Source organism: Ostrea edulis, chromosome 5 (genome assembly GCF_947568905.1).
Source record: "Ostrea edulis chromosome 5, xbOstEdul1.1, whole genome shotgun sequence".
NCBI classification, from domain to species: Eukaryota; Metazoa; Mollusca; class Bivalvia; order Ostreida; family Ostreidae; genus Ostrea; species Ostrea edulis.
The window spans coordinates 27,199,284-27,219,849 of NC_079168.1; the positions used below are offsets into that span (position 1 = coordinate 27,199,284).

General features: G+C 32.5%; 2 protein-coding genes across 4 annotated transcripts; both read right to left on the reverse strand.

The window, feature by feature from the left end:
* Window positions 1-138: 138 nt before the first annotated feature.
* Window positions 139-1,392, reverse strand: LOC130054924 (BTB/POZ domain-containing protein 2-like). Its single transcript, XM_056166033.1, has one exon. The coding sequence runs from the start codon at window positions 1,390-1,392 to the stop codon at window positions 139-141; it is 1,254 nt and encodes a 417-aa protein (XP_056022008.1).
* A 1,182-nt stretch (window positions 1,393-2,574) lies between these two features.
* On the reverse strand, window positions 2,575-15,764 carry LOC130054791 (uncharacterized). 3 transcript variants are annotated; one of them, XM_056165591.1, is made up of 12 exons: window positions 14,843-15,764; window positions 14,416-14,509; window positions 14,171-14,250; window positions 13,926-14,019; window positions 13,488-13,512; window positions 11,842-11,896; window positions 10,622-10,719; window positions 9,339-9,457; window positions 8,695-8,760; window positions 7,971-8,017; window positions 6,473-6,624; window positions 2,575-3,836 (listed from the first exon to the last, which is right to left on the reverse strand). In XM_056165591.1, the coding sequence occupies exons 1-12, from the start codon at window positions 14,932-14,934 to the stop codon at window positions 3,616-3,618; spliced, it is 1,143 nt and encodes a 380-aa protein (XP_056021566.1). In that variant the 5' UTR covers window positions 14,935-15,764; the 3' UTR covers window positions 2,575-3,615. The 3 variants fall into 3 exon arrangements, 2 of the variants coding, with proteins under 2 accessions (XP_056021566.1, XP_056021567.1); XR_008803131.1 differs by having other exon boundaries at window positions 3,701-3,836; window positions 6,473-6,587; XM_056165592.1 differs by lacking the exon at window positions 6,473-6,624 and having other exon boundaries at window positions 3,600-3,836.
* Window positions 15,765-20,566: the final 4,802 nt, after the last annotated feature.

Consider the following 20,566-nt stretch of genomic DNA (forward strand, 5'->3'; position numbering starts at 1 on the left):
CTGACCCTGGATGTTAATCTACTAATTAAGTTGAATTGGCATAAAATGAGCTATATTTTTTATTTTCTTTCCATCCAAAATGAAAAATATTTCTTTTGAAAAACATAAACCAGTCCCTTTAATACATGTTAAGGTAAATTACACTTGCTTGAAAATAAGTCCTTTAATTTGCCCAGTGTGAACGTTGGTGTGTCCACATCCTGCTCCTGAAAACTTTACTGTAAGAGTATTATTTTCTCCCAAGACAACTGAAGTACTGGACAGACCTCCAACTCCATAGCTGGTTGGACCACCAATGACTTTCAGGACTACAGTGTACACTGCATCTCTAAGCAGGAGCAATGGTGTAGGGAACAGAAGGTGAATACTGGAATCATTTGTGCATTGTTCTTTTGATTGTGTTTTAACCAGGAGAGTTTGTCCATTTTCAGTATAAATCATTGCAGAAAAGATGCCACGTGCCTCTATTCTACCATACACAACAAGACCTTTAAGTTTCATATTTTCGGAATTGATGCTGAAAGAAATTCTGTCTCCATTTAAGGTATTGTCCACAAGCCATGTACTTTCAGAACTGCAATTCATAAAACGATGCACAACTATGTCATTGCAAGTTATACTCTGTCTTTTTTTAATGTACCGAAGGGGGAGCGTGTCATCTAATGTGGACAAGTGACGCATAACTTGAAGTGAAAAGGCATCTTCGAGGATAGCTATTGTTGCTATTTGGTCAAGGAAAAAATCCATGGACATCCTGCCAAACCTTACATGAGGAATCACTTCCTTCCACAAGATACCCTTTCTTTCTTCCTCCCTAATGGTACTTATCCACATGTCAATGTTGCGGAAAAGAAGCTCTTCATGGATGCTGAGACTGTCTCTTGTGATGATATCCATCAGCAATCCATAGGGGATATCCAAAAAATCCTCTGCAACCAAACCAAGAATATCTTCCAAATGAAGATCCACAAACTGAAGACATTGTGCCTTTATGGTTGCTATTTGGTTGTTATGGGCTATTGTAAGGATTTTTAGTGAATTTTTAATGGAGATGCTTTCCTGCAGGAAGAGAATACATTCTTCAATCAAGCCTTTCACACCATAATAGTCTGCAATTTGGTATATTTCCTCTATATTTTCAACCGAAATTTCAATCTGAGAAGTGTACAAATACTCTATCATGAATTTTGTGACATCTGTAGAGTGTATGTCACAAGTAATGACATTGGATTCTGACTCCCATTTCTGACTGAGCCGTGCTCTAAACCAATCTGAACCCAAAATTAAAACTATTCTATGGGCTCGAACTGTCCCATCTTTAAGTTTGATATTTACATCACAGTGAAGCTGGTCCCTATAAGATTCAATCAGCTTATTGCCAAGTGCAGCCATCACAATTCTCTGAAAAAAGTTATTTTGAAAATTAATTGATCTTATGTGATAAATGTTGATTGTTATATATTACATATTTTCTACTGTTCTATTACATCTAGGTACATTTGGAAATTTTATAACTAATTTCAACATCTTTTTAAAATTGGGCAATACATATATGTACTCAAGTTTTTTGTGTCAGTTTAAGAATAACACTTGGGGATCACTTTGCACACTGTATCAATCTGTTACACTTTAAATCTTGGATATTGCTAGAGGTAGGAATTTGATATTTTGCTCATGTATTGCTTTGAACAAAGCTTTTGTAAATGACCAGGATTACCGACTTCATGACCTGTGACCTACTTTTCAAAATACTTCAGTGCCGATATACAGTTCATGTACAATAAAACTTGTCTAAACTCAATGTCGTTTTGAAATCTTGCCTAATATGATGTTAACTTCAATTCCTTTCTGTAAATTCCATTGATCAAAATGTCTAATTCAGTGTTTTCAATCCGGCTAGTTGCTACTGTTAACCAGTGCTGTCCAGATAGACAAGTTTTACTGTGTATATTTGACATTTTAGAGGCAAGTCTGTATTAATTAGCATATACACAGCTTGCCACGAGAAATTTTGGAAAGTTCCATTGCCACAATCCAATTGACCTTGACCTAGTCTTCATTAACAATGAATCTTAATTTAAATTGTCTTTTGGGGTTTTGAGAAATTGTGATAACTTCCTACATTAATTAGATGAATATGACACTTGACTTTCACCAAACATTAAATACACAAACTGAAATTCATTCCAATAGTTGTATGAAAATTTTATAGGAGGACAGTAACGACAACTCTTTCAAGGATTGTTGCATAAACATGATTGAATAAATTAACTTTTTTATTTTTAAGAATCTCAATTTTGTTACTCATTTTAGCTCCAAGAGTGGGGAATCTTATTTTTATTTAATCATCACACTTTATGATGTACTACTCTATAGTGGTCTGACTATCTGTGCTGTTTTTTTCTGTGCATAAATTATATTGCTTGTATTCTAATAAAAGAAATGAACACCTTTAGCTTCATTTATATCTTTTAATGAAGGAGGTGACACATGTATTCTTTGGAAAATCCTCAAGCCCCTGAGTTGAGACACCCTAAACTATACTCTGGGCACAAGTTACAACTTCAATGTATATTACTTTACATGTAGTTTAATTAAATGAAATGCAAAAGACATGAGACATCATGCACAAAACATAAAAAACAACATTGTTTACAAGTAAACAAAAGCAATTTCATTTTATACATCTGATGCATAGCATGACCTTTTGTAATGGTGTTCTACATGTAAATTAGAAGTCAACAACTAAAGGCAATGTCTACATAAATAATTAATCTGAACCAAAAAGATTTTTACATGCACCAAACATTTTATCCTTTACATTCAATGGTAAAAAAAAAGTATCCTCTATGAACTAAATTGCTATCACATTTTATGATCATGTTCTTGAAATTTTGCCAATATATTCCAATGTAAAATTTGTGTACCAATTGTGGCCCCACCATATCTTTAAGGATCATAATTCGCCAAAGTTTCATCAAAATTGGTGACAATACGTGGCAAGAGTTTAAGTGGTTACAGAGAATAGCTCTTAAACTTTACTACATTGGATTGGTCCAGTGGTTTAGAAGAATTCCAAAATATGAAAAGTTAACAGACAGATGGACAACATGTAATCAGAACAAGATGTGTTTGTGAAACACAAATGCCCCTGATAATGGCCGATTCCAAAGATGGCCAATGTCACAAGGACAAATATCTTGGTACCAGTAGAAAGATCTTGTCACAAGAAATGCTCATGTGCAATATGAAAGCTCTAATATTAACCATTTAGAAATTAATGACCAATATCAAATTTAAACGTCAAGGTCACAGGGTAAAAAATGTTGGTACACATGTACCTACGGAAAGGTCTTGTCACAAGGGACACTCATGCGAAATATCAAATTTCTAGCACTTGCTGTTCAAAAGTTGTTAGCAAGGTTAAGTTTCAGACAGAATTACAGACAGAAAAAAAAACAGTATGTCCCAATAAAAAATATTACTTGCATCTTTTATTCAGGTGAGCAAACAAAAGATCAAGAAAAACAACAGCTAAGACTGACAATTATTCTCAACACCATTTGTGTGAATATAAAATACAGTAATATAAGCGTGTCTGAAAATTATTACAGTTTAATTTACTATTTGCTGCATACAATTGCTCAGAAATATATACAATTCACGGGCAGTAGTCCAGTCAGTTATGGTCTCGGGATGTGGCAGTTCATAAAAATCCAAGATGGAAGAGGCAACATCAATAAAATGTTTGTCAATCTCCTTATAATTATTAGTAACAAGTCTCTGTAAATGAGGGACAATATCTCTATCAACCAGATGCACATATTGTGATGAACCTAAAAAAAAAAAGGAAGAGAGAATCATAAGTATAAAGTTTCTATAATAATACAATAAGAGGCAGAAGGACCTTGACAGTCACCTGAGTATAAAGCAACCATGTAAAGGATCCAAGGAATGTCTAATTTACTTACAAAATAGTGACAGATGATGTTGCCCCAAAACAAGAGGAATAGGATGATCAGGGATCAACAAAATTCTTAGTCTGGTTATTATCAGTTACAATCGAGCATAATTCTTTCATTCGATTTATCTATCAATTATACTATTTACAGTGATTAATTATAGTTGAATAACAAAGGGGAATAACTTCCCTTACAGCAGAGTAAAATTCCCACGTGATCGTAATAGAGCCCCACCTTAACAGAACCCCCAATTCAGAGCTTGCTCATCATATCTGTGCACTTGTATGAATTAGTTTGTTTGCTAAATACCTAGAAGGTGAGGAGCTTTCAAAGAATTAATGCATTCTCAATATAAGATAGCTCATCATAAATAGAGCCCTGTCCTAACACCAGGGGCGCGTTTTACAAAAGAACTTGCGACTTATGACAAACTTTACACACTGGAATTTTCTCGTTTATTGTAAGCTAGATCATTCACTGCAATGTAAAATAGTGAAAAATAATGCTGAAAATTAAGTCTCAGACACGTTTTAATTTATTCATTTAAAGTTATAACTGTGTGTAAAACAATTTAAAATTTGCGAATTTGTCGTTAGTTGTTTTGTAAAGCAGGCCCCAAAACTCCAACTTGGGGTCATGAATTTTCACAATTTTGGTAGAGGCCTCCTTGTTCATCATTATAAATCATGCACTTCATTTGTCTGCTAAATATACTGTTCCAAAGAATTTATGCACTTTTACTCTATGATCAATAGAACCCCTGACCATGGGTCCATGAATTTCACAATTTTGGTAAAATGTTCATTGCTTATTACAATCATGAAAATAGTTTGATTGCTTCATGTCCAGGAGACTGCAGGACTAATGAAGATTTTTTAAAGATTGCATTTACTTTGATGGTTGTTCTGTTTCAATCTAATTAAAATTAGATGTTGGATCCGCTTGCATACTCGCTACACAAACATCTAAAAACATCCCATAGAGGGTCACATCAGAGGTCAAATTCGGTATCACTCTAGACTTATCGGCTTCAACAAACATTCAATGATTTTGCTAGCGGTGATTTCATTGGTCAATCGAATTTGACCTCTGACGTGACCCTCTACGGGATGTTGTTAGATGTTTGTGTAGCGAGTATGCGAGCGGATCCAACATCTAATTTTAATTAGATTGGTTCTGTTTTGAACATATTTTATGGAATGAATAAGAAAGATTGGAAACAATTAGTTTTTACAAATGACCGGTTCCTCTCCTTAAATATAACAATATGTCATTCAAAATTACACATAGAAATGTAAATTTAACATGTGATATACGTAAAAAAAAAATTCAATAACATAGCAATTTAAAATCTACAAGTTTCATCAATAAATTTGTGGAAAGCACCAAAAAATATTGTTATTAGTTTGTAGAGGCAAATTTATATCACCCCATAATACAAGTTTGTGTCAATTGTGACCAATTCATCATGAATATACTTGTGGTTAAAATGATTATTTTTAGCATTTGGATCTTTTTACAAGCAAAATGATAAATATCTTCGCATTTACCTCATGAACAAAATGGATTATAAATTTGTTTGGATGTTTGTATAGCATTGACCAAAAGAAAAATAAGTCGGCTGATTTCTGACTTGTGTACAGGTACTAAAGTTTTTACAGTATGAATTAATTAAATCTTGCTTCTTCTTTTAATAAATTCCGATGCTTCACAGTATTTGGTACGATGGACTTTTTGAACAAGTATAATTTAGGAACAATAAACTGTTTGGGTACTATATTTTGATACATTTTCATGCTTGCTTGGGAAAATATTACTCAAGTATTCCGGAACATCTCCTTTGTGAATTTTGAACATAGTAGTCATTTTTGCAATATAGCACCCGGAGTTTAAAGTTTTCCAACCAGTTTCCAATTAAAGTATTTCTGTAGATGCAAAAAATTGGGGGTCCTGTTCAAATTCGAGCAGCAGCTAGTTAAGCTTTTTCAAGCTTAATTTCAGCATCTTGTTTAGAGCAGCCATCCTAAACAACAACAGAGGCTTATTCAAGCATGGGTCTAATAAATGTAACTACAATTTTGAAAAAAAAAAATTCTACTCAGTTTTTATTTTAGTTAGTTTAAAAGCCCAAGTTTTTTTATAAGCATTGTTTACAATACCATAAATATAATACAGACCAGCTAAGGTCTTGTTCAAATAATAAACCTAAGTGTCAATGATGGTTTTAACCCAACCCTCAGGCCCTGGGGGATCATAAAATTCACAATTTTTTTGTTCCCCTTTATCAATCGATGCAATGAGCAAAAACTGGAAGAAAATGATTCAGCAGTTCCAGAAGAAGCTGGAAATATTCAAAAGGTTTTGATCAACCACACCAATAAGGTGACCTAATAGTGTGCCAGCAGTGCATTGTTCTCCAACATTATAACTTTCAGATCTAAGAAAGTACTACCCTTCCAAGGATGTCCAATGAACCAATTTTTGCCACAAAAATATGAAATCATTATTACCAACTATTTCTGGATTTTGATACAGGATTTCTGGGATTCCTGGAATGGTATCTCCCAATTTCTGTCGTCGAATTGAGTGGTTATTCCACAAATCCATTATCTCTTTGATATCTTTCTTTAACATTGGAAGATATACATATTGTATGCATAGTCTAAAAAAAATTACATGCATTAAAATTAAGCAATACATTTTTAAAATGAGTTTGTTAACTATTTCGTAGAAAAGTATGGGCCATCAGTTTTTCCTTACATCTGCTAGTGGATGCAACTTGAGGTTCTGTAACATTTTTGTCACACTACTGTATTTTCGATATTTCTAATGTATCGTTCAAGTGCATGTTCATGCAAAAGAAAATTTAAGGAGGTACCTATTAATCATGCCATTCAATTACTCAAAGGGAGGAAAGAAGTCCATACCCTCTCAAATCAATAATTCATGGCATATAACAAGTGTTACACATAAAATTTAATGGTTTATAAAATATCTGTAAATAATTTGAAATTTGCCCAGTGGTTCTTGAGAAGAAGTAAAAAATGTGAAAAGTTTACAGATAAACAGACAGAGGAATGCTAAATAAAATGTGATCAGAACAGGTCACTTGAGCTTTCAGCTCAGGTGAGCTAAAATACATGGCCTTCCTTTCACTGCACATGAATTCTGTCAAATTTTACAATGATGATGTCATGTTATGATGCTGACAAGTGCATTGTGATCAATGCATTTACATGTACACATATACTTGTTTACGCCTTGCTGTCCGATATCATCTAGCGACAAACCTAAATGCTTGAGGTCAATTTGGATGGTTTCCAACACTCTTAAACAGTTTAAATGCTAATTAATATATTTTTACCATTTCAAGGTATTTTTATTTTTGCACAATGTCACAGTTAAAATTTTTCATATAAATTAGGCCCAACCTTCTTTCTGTAGTTTTAACGGTGATGCATGACACTGACTAAATTTTTCTATAATATTATATTCTCAACAGATTACAACATAATATTACTTGTACCTGACAAGCGTTTTTGAAACACTCAATGCCCTGACTGTGGATTTCTGGGAGTATCAAACCCTATAGACTTATCATTTCTCAGATTAAGATAACAAACTGTTATTGACCTTGCACCCTGATTAGAGGCCAAATACTATACTAGTGTGGGACTCATCCATTTAGTATTTATATTCAGTAAAGAATAGTCTCTATATTCTATTTGTAGAGAAACAGTCGATTTCATATATGATATATACTTTCATTTATATTGAGGTACCTTAGCAAACTAATCTTTAACTCCTGAAACTCCGCCTATTATTATAGTTTGAAATTGATGGTGAAGGTTAATGTTACGCACAAACTCAATTATATTGAAATGTCTTTGCACTGTTTTTAATTCATCCAAATTTATTTTCTTACAAATACTAGTACATAAGAATAAAATGTTACAGCATTTTAACTTACACATGTAACTGAACTTAAAGTACTATACAGGTACTTACATTTGTAATTGATCCCCTGTCTTCAACAGGTCTTCATATACCAATCCCTTTTAACAAAATTATTTCCATGTGTTGAAATAACTAACAGTAGATGGATATTAATTCATATAATAAATTATCATTAAAAAAAGTAACAAGATGTGTTTGTAAAACACAAATGCCCCTGATAATGGCCAATTCCGAAGATGGCCAAGGTCACAAGGACAGATATCTTGGTACCAGAAGAAAGATCTTGTTACAAGAAATGCTTATGTGCAATATGAAAGCTCTAATATTCACCATTTAGAAGTTATGACCAATGTCAAATTCTTTTTAAAGTAGGTCAAATGTCAAGGACAAAAGGTTTAGTACCAACAAAAAGGTCTTGTCACAAGGAATACTCATGTGAAATATCAAAGCTCTATCACTTATTGTTCAAAAGTTATTAGCAAGATTAAAGTTTCCAAAAAGTAGGTCAAACTCCAAGGTCACAGGGTAAAAAATGTTGGTACCCACGGAAAGGTCTTGTCACAAGGAACACTCATGTGAAATATCAAAGCTCTAGCACTTACTGTTCAAAAGTTATTAGCAAGGTTAAAGTTTCAGACAGAATTACAGACAAAAACAATATGCCCGCCCCCCCCCCCCCGATCTTCAATCTCGGGGAATAAAAAGTAAAATAGATGAATGAATAAATGTAGGTCACAATGTATAACAGTACAATCACAATGTAATTGCTTTATACCTTGAAATGATGTATCCAAAAATCTGCTTTCATTTGTCTCAGTAGACCCCAGAATCTCTCAATTCTCTACAATGAATTTATACATATCAGTGAAACACAAGTTTTGCAAATAAACTAAATCAATAGTGTTACCTTATATACTCGCCTATAGGTTGGTTCTCCTGTAAGTCGGTTGTATATTGTGTAGGCTATTTTGGAAGGATATGCCATTGAACAGCTTATAAGTCGGTATAATTTTTTTTAAAGAATCAGTTGACAATTTGAGATCAATGCTCTAATGTTTTCACCTCTGTTTCAAATAATATTTTGTGAAATGAACGGATGAATAAAATCATTAAAATATGTAAATACTTGTACTTTATGCATATAATCCTAGAATACGTCAATGATATAATATTTCCAGTCAATGTTAATCATGGTAATCGTTGGAGTACGGAGTTGTTAAAAAACTACTATACATCACGGTGTCCGGAAAAATGCTAATCTTTAAAGGATTCGCCTATTAGTCGGATGTAGAGTTTTGGACCAATTTTTATCTCCCAAAAATCTTACCTATGTATATACGGTAAGTGATATCATTAACTATTAAGCAAATATACTTAATATTGAATGAACCTCATACATTAAATCAATGCCATACTCACCTGATTTGAGGTGGAGCTTCCCAGAGTTACTGCATTACGATTTCTTTTGAGAAAAGCATGAAAAGTGGAAATAATTCCATTTTCAGTGCCTGGATCAGCTCTTAATTTTTGAGGACAACCTTTTAATACAAGAATAAAATTCATACAGATTATCCTTCTTCATAAAGAAGTAATATCATTTTTATAAGATTTTTTCAATGAAAGGAATTTTAAACCAAGATTTGATTTTGTATTATTTTTCACTATAATTATATTAGATATCCGAGGTAAAATTCTTAAAGAATAAATGGTTGAGACTTTCAAATCACTTTGACATATCCATGGTATTCGAGATATGGTACATGTATTTGAGATAGTGGTGTCAAAAGTGATGATTTTTTAATAACGGTTTACTCGCTTACTTTTCCGATTGAGTACCCAGTTACTTGGATGGTTTTCAGTTTGCCTTTTAACATTGAGTAGTGAATAGTTACTGTAATACAAGTATTATGTAGTCTTCACAATTTCTGTACAATCATGTATTTATTCTATCATTTCTGATACTGGTACAAAGAAATTTGTTTTGGGGATATATCAATCGAACAAAAAAAATTTTTTTTTCTTCAAAAAATACACATTTTAATGGTTGGCTATTTTGCATGTTTATTTATTCTACGTCATATATTTTAGACTTTGAGGATTTAAAATCCACCATTCTATTAAACTTTTTCCTGTTTTTAAGGTCTGGGACAGCAACTTGTTATCCTGTAATGCTGTCAAGCACTGGTTTAAAAATGAGGTAATTATTAACTCGATCTTTAAAACTAGTATAAAATAAACTGAAGAACCAATCAAAGCAAACCAATTTAATTTGGGATGTAGAAGTTCAAGACTAAACGTAAAATGAAATTCGTTAGGTTGCATTTAAAAGCAAAACATGCATGTTTATAAGTAAACTTCTTTAAAAGTTATTTACTATGTAAAATGTTTATACATCTGAGTAACTGAGTATCAGTTTTAATAACCGATACTCACATTGTTTGTCGGTTAACCAGTTGACAACACAAATATATACAGTGGCGTCTGTTTAATACAGACGCCAATAATCCGGATTCCCCACTTTCGCAACGAACATTGTAACAGCACATAATTCACTTTTATATCTACCAATTATATGAAAGGAATGCTTCAGCCATCTAGATACTTTATTATTGTGGATAATTTGCTTGGCAACACAAGCATCTAGATTAAATGTAATGCATATAGATATATAATGCAGCGAGAATGGTGAATATTGCATTTACCTTTCAGATCATGTACAGCATTCAAATAATGTTCAGCAATAACCTCAGGTCTCTTGTTTGTTATATCTGCCTCAAGCCATATTAACCTCCGAGAAAATCTATTGAAATAAAAATATAGAATTTTCAAAGTACATATTAAATGTATTTCTTCAGTGAAAATAAGAAATATTAAATAAGGTAAATGTATCAACTATCAACTGCATAATAGGGTCAAAATGCTGGAATTAGACATGCATAATGATAGTTTTACCAGGTACATTTACATTGAAAGGGTGTGTGAAATTAAATCTGCCTTCGTGGCAACTAAAAATTGGAAACCTACCAGGGAGGGAGAAGTAATTAAAGAAAATTCATACAAATGAGATAAATTTGTTCAATAAATGGAATCAAAATATTTTGAATTTTTGAGTAGCATGTAGGTTTATTGTCAAGTATTATTCTGAATATATCTGTCAGTTAATATTATACCTCAGAGAGTATTCCAAATACATATTTTCATAAAGGGCCCCAAATACTGCATTTCAATAAATTCCAATGGAATTGAAGTGTTCAGTTGCTAAGAGTAAATGCATACCAAAAGAACTTTTCATTATTATAAATTAGATTTCTTTGTTTTTCAAAAAAAAAAAAAATATCCAAAATTTACCTACAGGTAAGGTGACGATAAACTTAAAACAACTTCCAAGGTTAATCTAATCCATTCCAAGAAATCCAAATTAGTATAAATTTTTATTGAAGTTTAGGGAATATTTATTATTTTCTCACTTTGAAGTTCAAGCTATAATTAAACATTCCCTAAATATTCTGATTCTACTCCTTAACTAGAGGCACTGTGAGCACTGAGCTCACAAAATGATACCCCCACCCACCCCCAATACACAAATATAAATTAGAAAGTCCATTTTTTCTCCAACGGAAAGCCAAAATATCTGTCCGATCAAAACGTAAAATAGGAGATGGGTACTCCCAATGTTTTACAAAAAAAAATGAAAGTTTCCTTGTTTTGCTATGGGAAACTTCAAATGTCTTCCAATCGAAACAAAAAATGGGAGGTACACCATCTAAAAAGGATTCTGTGAAAGTCTCATTTAATTTTATCAGTGATGGTGGCAGATAACAGATAGGTACTCCCAAGTGTTACAGACAGAAAGACGTACACCCCATCACAATATACCCCTATTTTTCATGCAAGGCCAAAGGGGTATAAAATGAAAACTTACCCATCAATACAGCCATGAATACTAATTCCATATGGCTTAAGTTTGTCATATCCATCTGTAATGCAAAATAAAATTAAATGAACATTTGCATGAGCACTTATTATACTTTGCCCCATGCATAGTATTATTAACTAAAGTCATCACTTTGTGCATAATATTTCTGTACAGTTAGTACCAGGTCCATTTGTATATGGATCAACAGCAGTATATGGGAATTTAAGGAAGCTCTATAAAGACAACTGAGAATACTATTAGAAAAAATATGTTTGCTTATTGATAACATGCTAATGAAAAATAAGGGTGTAATGATATTCTAATTCATATCTTAGTATATCATGACACATAATGATACTGGGACTGTATCAGGATATGTATCACGGTGTTTCAATTTTAAAATTTCCAAAATTTATTGTATATTTTGCAGTTTCTGTTCTGAAATGAGAAATTCTTTGTCATAATTTGAAAGGATAAGGTGTAGATTATTTCTTCAATTCACAAATACATTATAAAACATGTAATAGGCTCTGAACACGATAAAACAGTAAACTTAATTAAAGAAAATCACCTTTAAGTTTACAAACAAAAAACATAAATTACTTAAATTGTAACACATTGTGAAACACAGGTACATGTACAGAGAGTACAATTTTGGAAAGTGGTAAGTTTTCTGTGTATTGCAATATACTGGTACATCTTTACAAACTTATCTAGCAAGCATGCAATTTTTGGGATTTGATGGGGAAAAGTGTACATTTAAGGTCAGTCAGGTAACCACAAAATATATTTTTTCTTGGACCTTAAGACATTTGAGGGACTTTGAGAAAATTGTATCATATGAAGGTGTAATTTTCAATTTTGGGAACTTGCCATATCTTTTCTGAACAATTGTTCAAGAGCATTGAAATATCAATGTATAGTATAAATCAGTTTTATTGACAATCTATACAATAGTGTTTAATTTTCTTTATTCTATTTAACAACAAAAGGAAAACCAATTTAACAGCATAAAACTACAGTGGAATTAGAACTATTAAGTGAGCAGTGTTTAGAGCTTTCAGAACATTAAAAAAGTTGCTGTCATTTTGGAAAGGGATCTACCTATATCTGTGATTTTTTGTTGCTTGTTATCAATAATGTAATGATGTAATAGTACACATTAGGAGAGAATTATCATGTCACACTCTGATAATCTCTGAAAATAAAGACAATTGAAATTGATGAACCTTTTCTCTGAAAACATGTCAAACTTTATCTAATATATTACTCAAATTGTGGTACTGTGTAGTAACCTTCATGTGGAAAAGATTATAAATAAATTCAATTATACTGAAAAATATCTTTCAAATTAGTAAATATTACAGTGTCTTATAGTAAAAGCAATTTTATTGAAAATGTGACATGTCACCTGACAAGACTGATACAACTACTTGTTTCTATTTTGTTTTAAAACTAATTTGTTATTCAAGAATTTTAACTTTCTTAGAAGGCTACCGAAGCAATATCAAAAAATTCTAAACAAGCTCATGTTCATATTCAAACCCTTATCAGTATAGCAACACAATTTTTCTTCATATTACTAAAAACTAAATAAACTCAAGATCCTTATCCCCCCAGCTACAAAATTAATAACAGCATGTTAGACTTACCCAAATGCCATACAAAATTTGGACCCTGAAAATATAATTAATCCTATTTGAACATGATTTTCCCCTCCAGTAAATTTATTAATTAATCTTATTAGTGACTTCCACACAGTGGTCAATGCATGATTCAGGATCATAATATCTAAATAAGAAAAATTGAATGTGAACATCCACAATACCATGTTTACAGACATTGACCTCTATTTGTTATCATAAACATGGCGGATGTGGCTGGTCAACAGAGGATGCCCACTCACTCCTTTTAGGCACCTGATCCCATCTCTGGAATTTCCAGGGGTCTATGCTTCAGACCCTCTTCACAGATTTGTATTGTTTGCAGTTTTTTGTTTTTTTTTGATCGATCACTGTTCGTTATCTTCACCTTTTTCATTCCAAAGAGTTTAAATAAATTAGAACGATCCATTTATTTCACCTTCATACCTTACTGAAGTACTGTCTCCTTCTCAGCCTTCTCTGTTTTCTCCTTTTTACACCATCTTCATCTAAAATCCTCACAATTTCTCTTGAAATACATCTGTTTTATGTAAGAAAACATCACTCTTACAAACCACAGTAATCAAAAACAGTATATGTTCACATGAATTTTCAATTTTTGGGGCATAAAAACCATCCTAATCCATGTTTTACATTTTGTAGTTCTAAAGGTCAATATATCAAATATATACCTTGTGATATTCAAATGATATTTCATTTTCAAAGTCCTTCTCAAGTTTTCAGATCCAGAACATCCATTCTGTACTTCTGTCTAACATTATAATTGCCTTGTCAGAGCAAATGTTTCATTTTAATAAACTAAGCTCATTTTTTTTTTAAATATTAAACTACTAACAGATGTAATGTAACTTTATAAAATTAATTTTTAAAAAATCAGCAATAGCTTGTATCAATGTTAGTATTTTTCCTTTATTACCTGTGCAGTTCTAAAAAGTACGTCTAAATTGATGTCTACATGTCTCCGCCGTAATCCTAACCTGGGAATTATCCTCCTCTTCAGACAATTGTAACTATAACATTATATGCTCAAATAATAAGTACATTGTACAAACCGGTGCTTCAACATTTTTCTAAATAAACAGTACACAATTTGAATCATAATAAATATTTATCAAGTTAAGGTAGAACAGATGATTCATTTCACTTGTATCATGGTACAAAAATAGAATTTTATATCACTGATAGCCCTATTGATGATAATGATGGAGAAAACAGACATCAGAATAAGCCAGTCTACACAGATGTATACATTTAACCCTCACAAAGTCTACAAAGTTGTCAAATCCTTTCAATTTTTTTTTCAATTCACTAGAGTTTTTAAACGATCATAATAAATATAGTACCTTATATTACAATTAAATCTTCTTTGGATCAAATAATGTATGAGTCTGTAGCTAAAACCTTTGAAGAAATAATCTTTGATCTTTTCAATCATATCTGAAAAGCACAGAAATACCCTTAAGGCTATAGAAAAAATTCTTCATTTTAAGAAAAGCATTCCTTCTTACTTAGAGCTCTCTATATTCAAATTCCAACTAAAGATTACATTACAAATTCTTCTTGGAGTATCAACAATAGATCAGGAAATATAACATGAGTGGACTTATCTCAGCAGAATAAAGTATAAAATTACTGGGAATTTATAATGATATATCTCTTCTGAATTTTTTTTATAACTGAAATACCCCTTCTTGCAATTTCTTTAGTGCAGATTCAGAACACCTACCACCATTAGTGTTCATAAATCCTAAACATCAAAGTAAAAATTTGCCATGGCAGAACTTCAAATTATCCTTTTAAAAATATAACATCTTTTAATACTAGATCATGATCTTATCAAAATTAAAGGCAAAACAATGACTGGTACTAGTACCAGTAGTTGATTCTCTTGAGCAACTCTGAAATGGTGCCTGGTTGTAGATTAAGATATCACATCTCATCACCAATGGTCCAACATAGAGCCTACTATGACATTATGCACACAAAGTAGTTTTATCTACCATTCTACTTAATAATAGCAAACAACAAAACATAAAATAGTAATTCCAATCCCCATTTAAGGTGGAGGTATTCACAGGGTTGGGCGGTTAAAACCGCCCTCGGTTTTAATCAGCGGTTTTAACCATCCCGGTCAATACTCCCCAAGTGGTCAATACTGGTCAATTGAGATTTAAACTGTCCATTTTCCTATTTTTGTATATTTTTTGCAAAGATAAATTAAGCCTTTTCATTATGATATATGGATCAATTGGTTATCAATAATTTTCATTAGGTAATTAGATGTAATTTCATAAGTTTAATATATTTGGTTTGCTGAAACTGTGATCATAATATCTTTATAACTATAAAAGAGGGTCACATATAGCACAACTAGACAATATGATCTGCTTATACATGTACCTGGACAGATTAAGAATAACAGGTAGCTGGACATTAAATAAACACAGTGATGTAATATGAATTGGGTGACAGATGCTGTAGATAAACAATGTGTTGCAATGTACAGAGCAGGAGATGTACCTGAGTACAGGAAACAGAGTTGACAAGTGTTAATTAGCATACTCCTGGACCAGAGGGGACCACTGAAACATTTAAAATAACCAACAACACAGACTATAATGACCAAACAATTTTCAATCAACCAGTATTGACCACCATTGACCAGTATTGACCAGTTTTAACCAGTATTGACCACCGGCCCGGTCAATACTCATATTGACCACTTTTTTGCCAACCCTTCAACTTCAAGCATATCTATCTTCTTCCTCCCTTACTAATTGAAAATTACCTTATTCAGCCATTGTTTGAATGATAAAAATTGGGAATGTGAGCTGGTTTTGGATCAGGAAATCAAGCGTCTCGATGATTAAGCGAGCGATTTGCATTCTCCTCTCTGCGCAACATAGGGAAAAAACTAGAGTGAGAGTTACGGAGTACAATCAAACCTTGTTATCTCAAACTCTGTGAGAATGAGAAATAACATACAAGGATTTGAGATATTGAGGGTAAACTACTTAAAGAATCAGTTCTTGAGACTTCCAAATCGTTTAGAAATACCCATGGTATTCCAGACATCGGTGTTTGATATACCGAAGTTCAACTGTATTAGCTAGACAAAATAAACTACTAGCTAAATCCTTTTTTAACCATTTAACTTCATTTTATGACATAGAGATTGTAATATAACTATTAACTAGGCATTTACCCTAAGTAGAGATTTTGAAAAGGAGGAACGTGTTATTTTTTAAAAGCCCATTGCTACAATCATTGTCACCTGGTCATGGAATGAGAAAATATTTTTTACTCCTCAAATATTAGTCTATGGGAAGAAAGCATAGTTAGAAAATTACCTTTCTCACAACCCTTCAATACTTAATCATTGTACAGTAATATTTACTAAATATTGTTCATTGAAACTGAAGCAATTTTTTGCCATTGGTGTAACATGAGGTTAAAGATTATGATACTTTATCAAATTATCAGGAACTGAAGTTCTCTGATTGGTCCAGACTCTCTTTCCAAATGGGTGTACCTCAGAGTGAGTTCAATTCAAATGAAGTTACAGGAGGTTTATTTGAGTTTCCCCTCTTAACAAACTGTAGATTTGCTTACAATTTTATCAACCAATCAAATTGCAAATTTTAACGGATGTGTCGTTGTGAACATAAACAATGGCAAACGCCAAGTATCAAAGAGACAAAACACCTTTATTACTTATTGGTGGAGTATTTATTGTTTTATAATACTCTTTTCCACTTTTAAAAACAGTTTTGATTCAGAAACTGTTTACATATACCCGGTTATTATGGTGGTTTTTTTTACACATCTTATTTTGTGTTTATATTTGCTGGAGGCAGGAACTATATGGTGTCAAAAATGTTGTCAAATTCATGATTATTCAATAAAACGTTTATTGACTTTTGAATTCAGTCTACTCTGTCCTGGTCAACCAATACCTGACTAGGTCCAAATGGTTATGAGAAGACCTCATTAAAAATCAATAATTGTATAATGTGATCAAGCAACTCCGAATAGGAGAGAGCAATATGCAGTTAAATACAACAAAATTAAGGTATTCTACAGTAGATCTACAAATCAATTTAACTTTCCTAAACATTTATCACTATAGAGCATTACAGACGAAAAGGGGGGGGGGTATTATTTGGTGAACAGAAAAGTTATTTTTCTTCCATTTAACATGATTGCATTTCAATTTACTGTCAGGGTGGTGGAGGGGGGTGAATTTCAATGAACATTTTCATAGTAAAGTAACAGTTAAACTTCATGTTTAAAAAATAAAAAATAGGAGGGTCCCCTCCCCCAATACTATGTGCCTGGGACTGTACAATTTAATTACATCTTAAAAATATCATTATTGTGTCTCCATAATATACTATATAGATCTACAGAGACAATTGTACCGAGATGATGTTTGGCACCCCCCCCCCCCTTTCTTCGACCCCACCTAAAGCTACTGGATGACTGCGACAGTCTGAATACCCTTGCCTTATTTTATTTTGAGGACAACATGCTACTACTACTTGCGACTAAGTTGTGTCACTTATACTTCTATCAGTGATCCCACTGATGGGGTCATAATGATACGCATATCTATCGGAGCATGTTCAAGCTACAAATGAATAAATGGGGCTAAGTACAATGGCTTGAACGCTCTTTCAAGAGGAAGATGCTGGTAACATCAGTTGTACCAGGGAATTTAAAATGAATTCATTAAAACCCACTGACAATGATTTCAGAATACCTGTAGTAGCTGTACCTGACCCTAATGACCATAGTCTGAGGATATAGCCAATGTTAAGCTGTTTAGAGCTCCTAACAGATGAGGTACCTGACCTTTGCACATAATCACGTACATATGTGTATTATTGTAGCCTTACCTCTATCCATAAATCAATAGGTTGAATAACAGTTACATGTAGGTCTATCAGTATAATCAGTATTCATACGTACCGCTTACGTCACGTGTTAATCTCTCTCAATGGGGTGCTTCTTTTCGTCACGCTTCAAATAATATCTGCCTTCACGCTTCAAATAATATCTGCCTTCATGCTTCATATAATATCTGCCAATCTGAAGTCGGAGATTATTATTGTGAATCCGAGTCAGACAAACGTTTTCTGTTTCAAGCGTCCAAATAATATATAATCTTGTCTTTTTGGCTGGTCCAGAATTATTATTGTCAGTACAGATTATATTTTGTAGCGTTCAAATAAAAAAAAGATAATTATTGTTGGCGATGTTCAGTAATTATTATTGTAGTGGAAATATTATATTTATAAAGATAAAGTGTGACTTTAAATCGGGTCAGTTTTTATTATTATTGCGGCAGTATTTATAATTATAATAATGTCATAAATAAAGAATATTTTTCTTTTGGGGATGAAATTATAATTTGGTGTCTGAGATTCGGGACAGATTATTATTATCGCTGCGATATAATAATAATATCGGCAAATAGGGGGAAATTTTTATTTTTGGAAGAGATTATAATTTTGGTATTTTATATAGGGAAAAATAATAATAATGTGGGGGTACCCTACGGCTTTCCATAGGTGGTGCCTGATTCTGGAAGTACCTCAAGACTTTTCTGGATTTTTTGTGTTTTATACTCAAGATTGCACTTCTTTACATGTTCCTGGACAACTTGTTTGATTTTCTGCCTCTGACTGCATTCAAAGTCATTTCTCTTCAATGACATTGATCGGGGTCCTGTACACAGTCCCATATAAGAAAGTACTTTAATGCCCTGAAAACATGAATATCTACTAGAATATCATCAGCTCAAAATTCAAAGTTAAGGTAGCTCACTACACTAATTATAAAGCTTATACTCTGTATGACACCACGTCACAAGATAGCGATTTTAAATGTTTTGTGAAATTATTTGTATTAATCGATTTATTTGCCTATCATCAAAGCTCAGTGGTTAAAGCATTGGGTTGGTGAACCGCAAATCTCGAGTTCAAATCCCTCAATGTCTTTTATTTATACGTGTTGAAATAATTTTTTTCAAAATCATGTTCTTATCAAAATTTGTATATTTTTTGCCTTTTTGTTATATATTTTTATTGCATATCATCATATCTTTTATAATTGAATCAATTCTTATTGATTTGAGAAACTATGTTTGGGTGTAGTCACTGTAGTGAGCCACTTTAAAATATTGATAGTCATATATTTTGCTTTGCATGAATGATTTCAATTCATTATTCTAATTGATACATAATACAGTCTGTATTACATGTTTAGTGAAATCATGTTGTAAACTGTATTCTAAATACTTTTACTTTACAATCTAATTCAGCTGCGTTAAACCATACAACGTTGAATTATTTATATTCATACCTCGTCGGTTGCTCCTCCGTGATCAAGTATTTGACTAACAACATGATGGAAAGCAGACATATGTATATTTCTATTCTTTAGAATTATTGCTGCAGCCACTGCATGTCTGTTTTGATTTGTGCGATTCTTCACACTTGTCAAGGTTTCTAGTAGAAGTGGGGCATACATTTGAAGTTCTTCTATGATTCTTTTGAACGAAAATGATTCCAAATTCTTAGGGGAAGTGTTACGAAGCACAGATTTACTTTTGACTTGACAAAGTTTTTTGCACTCATCATCGAGTTCTTTCAGAACACATTTCTGCAAACCACACTTTAATGAATCAATGGAGTATAATTTCCGTGCAAGACCTTTTGCTTGGTCTCCCCTCACAATTGATTTCACAACAGATTGCCATACTCCATTCTTAATTATTCGTGTTAGGACTTTATGGTCTTGTCTCCCTCTAAAAGATACCTAATAAATACAAATCTGACATCAGTACAGCCTCCAGTAACATACATGCATAGTAGCATACAAAAGAGTAGTTTCCTTTATAAATTTATTCAATTTGTAAACCATTTTACAACAAGGGAATGCAGTCTCTGATTTAAAATGTGTTCTATGACCACTGTTTACATCTACCACGTGTTCAGAATGAGAACCGCATTTTGATTGGCTCCAGTGTATGACTTGGACCCAATGAAATGCGGACTCCTGAG

Excerpts from the sequence above, each read along its gene's own strand:
- LOC130054924 (XM_056166033.1), bottom strand. The coding sequence starts at position 1,392 with ATGGCTGCACTTGGCAATAAGCTGATTGAATCTTATAGGGACCAGCTT.
- LOC130054791 (XM_056165591.1), bottom strand. The coding sequence starts at position 14,934 with ATGATTGAAAAGATCAAAGATTATTTCTTCAAAGGTTTTAGCTACAGA. Across the intron at positions 14,020-14,170 it reads TATCATTTGAATATCACAAG|ATGTATTTCAAGAGAAATTG; the intron begins GTATATATTTGA and ends TACATAAAACAG. Across the intron at positions 9,458-10,621 it reads TGCTGTACATGATCTGAAAG|GTTGTCCTCAAAAATTAAGA; the intron begins GTAAATGCAATA and ends TTGTATTAAAAG.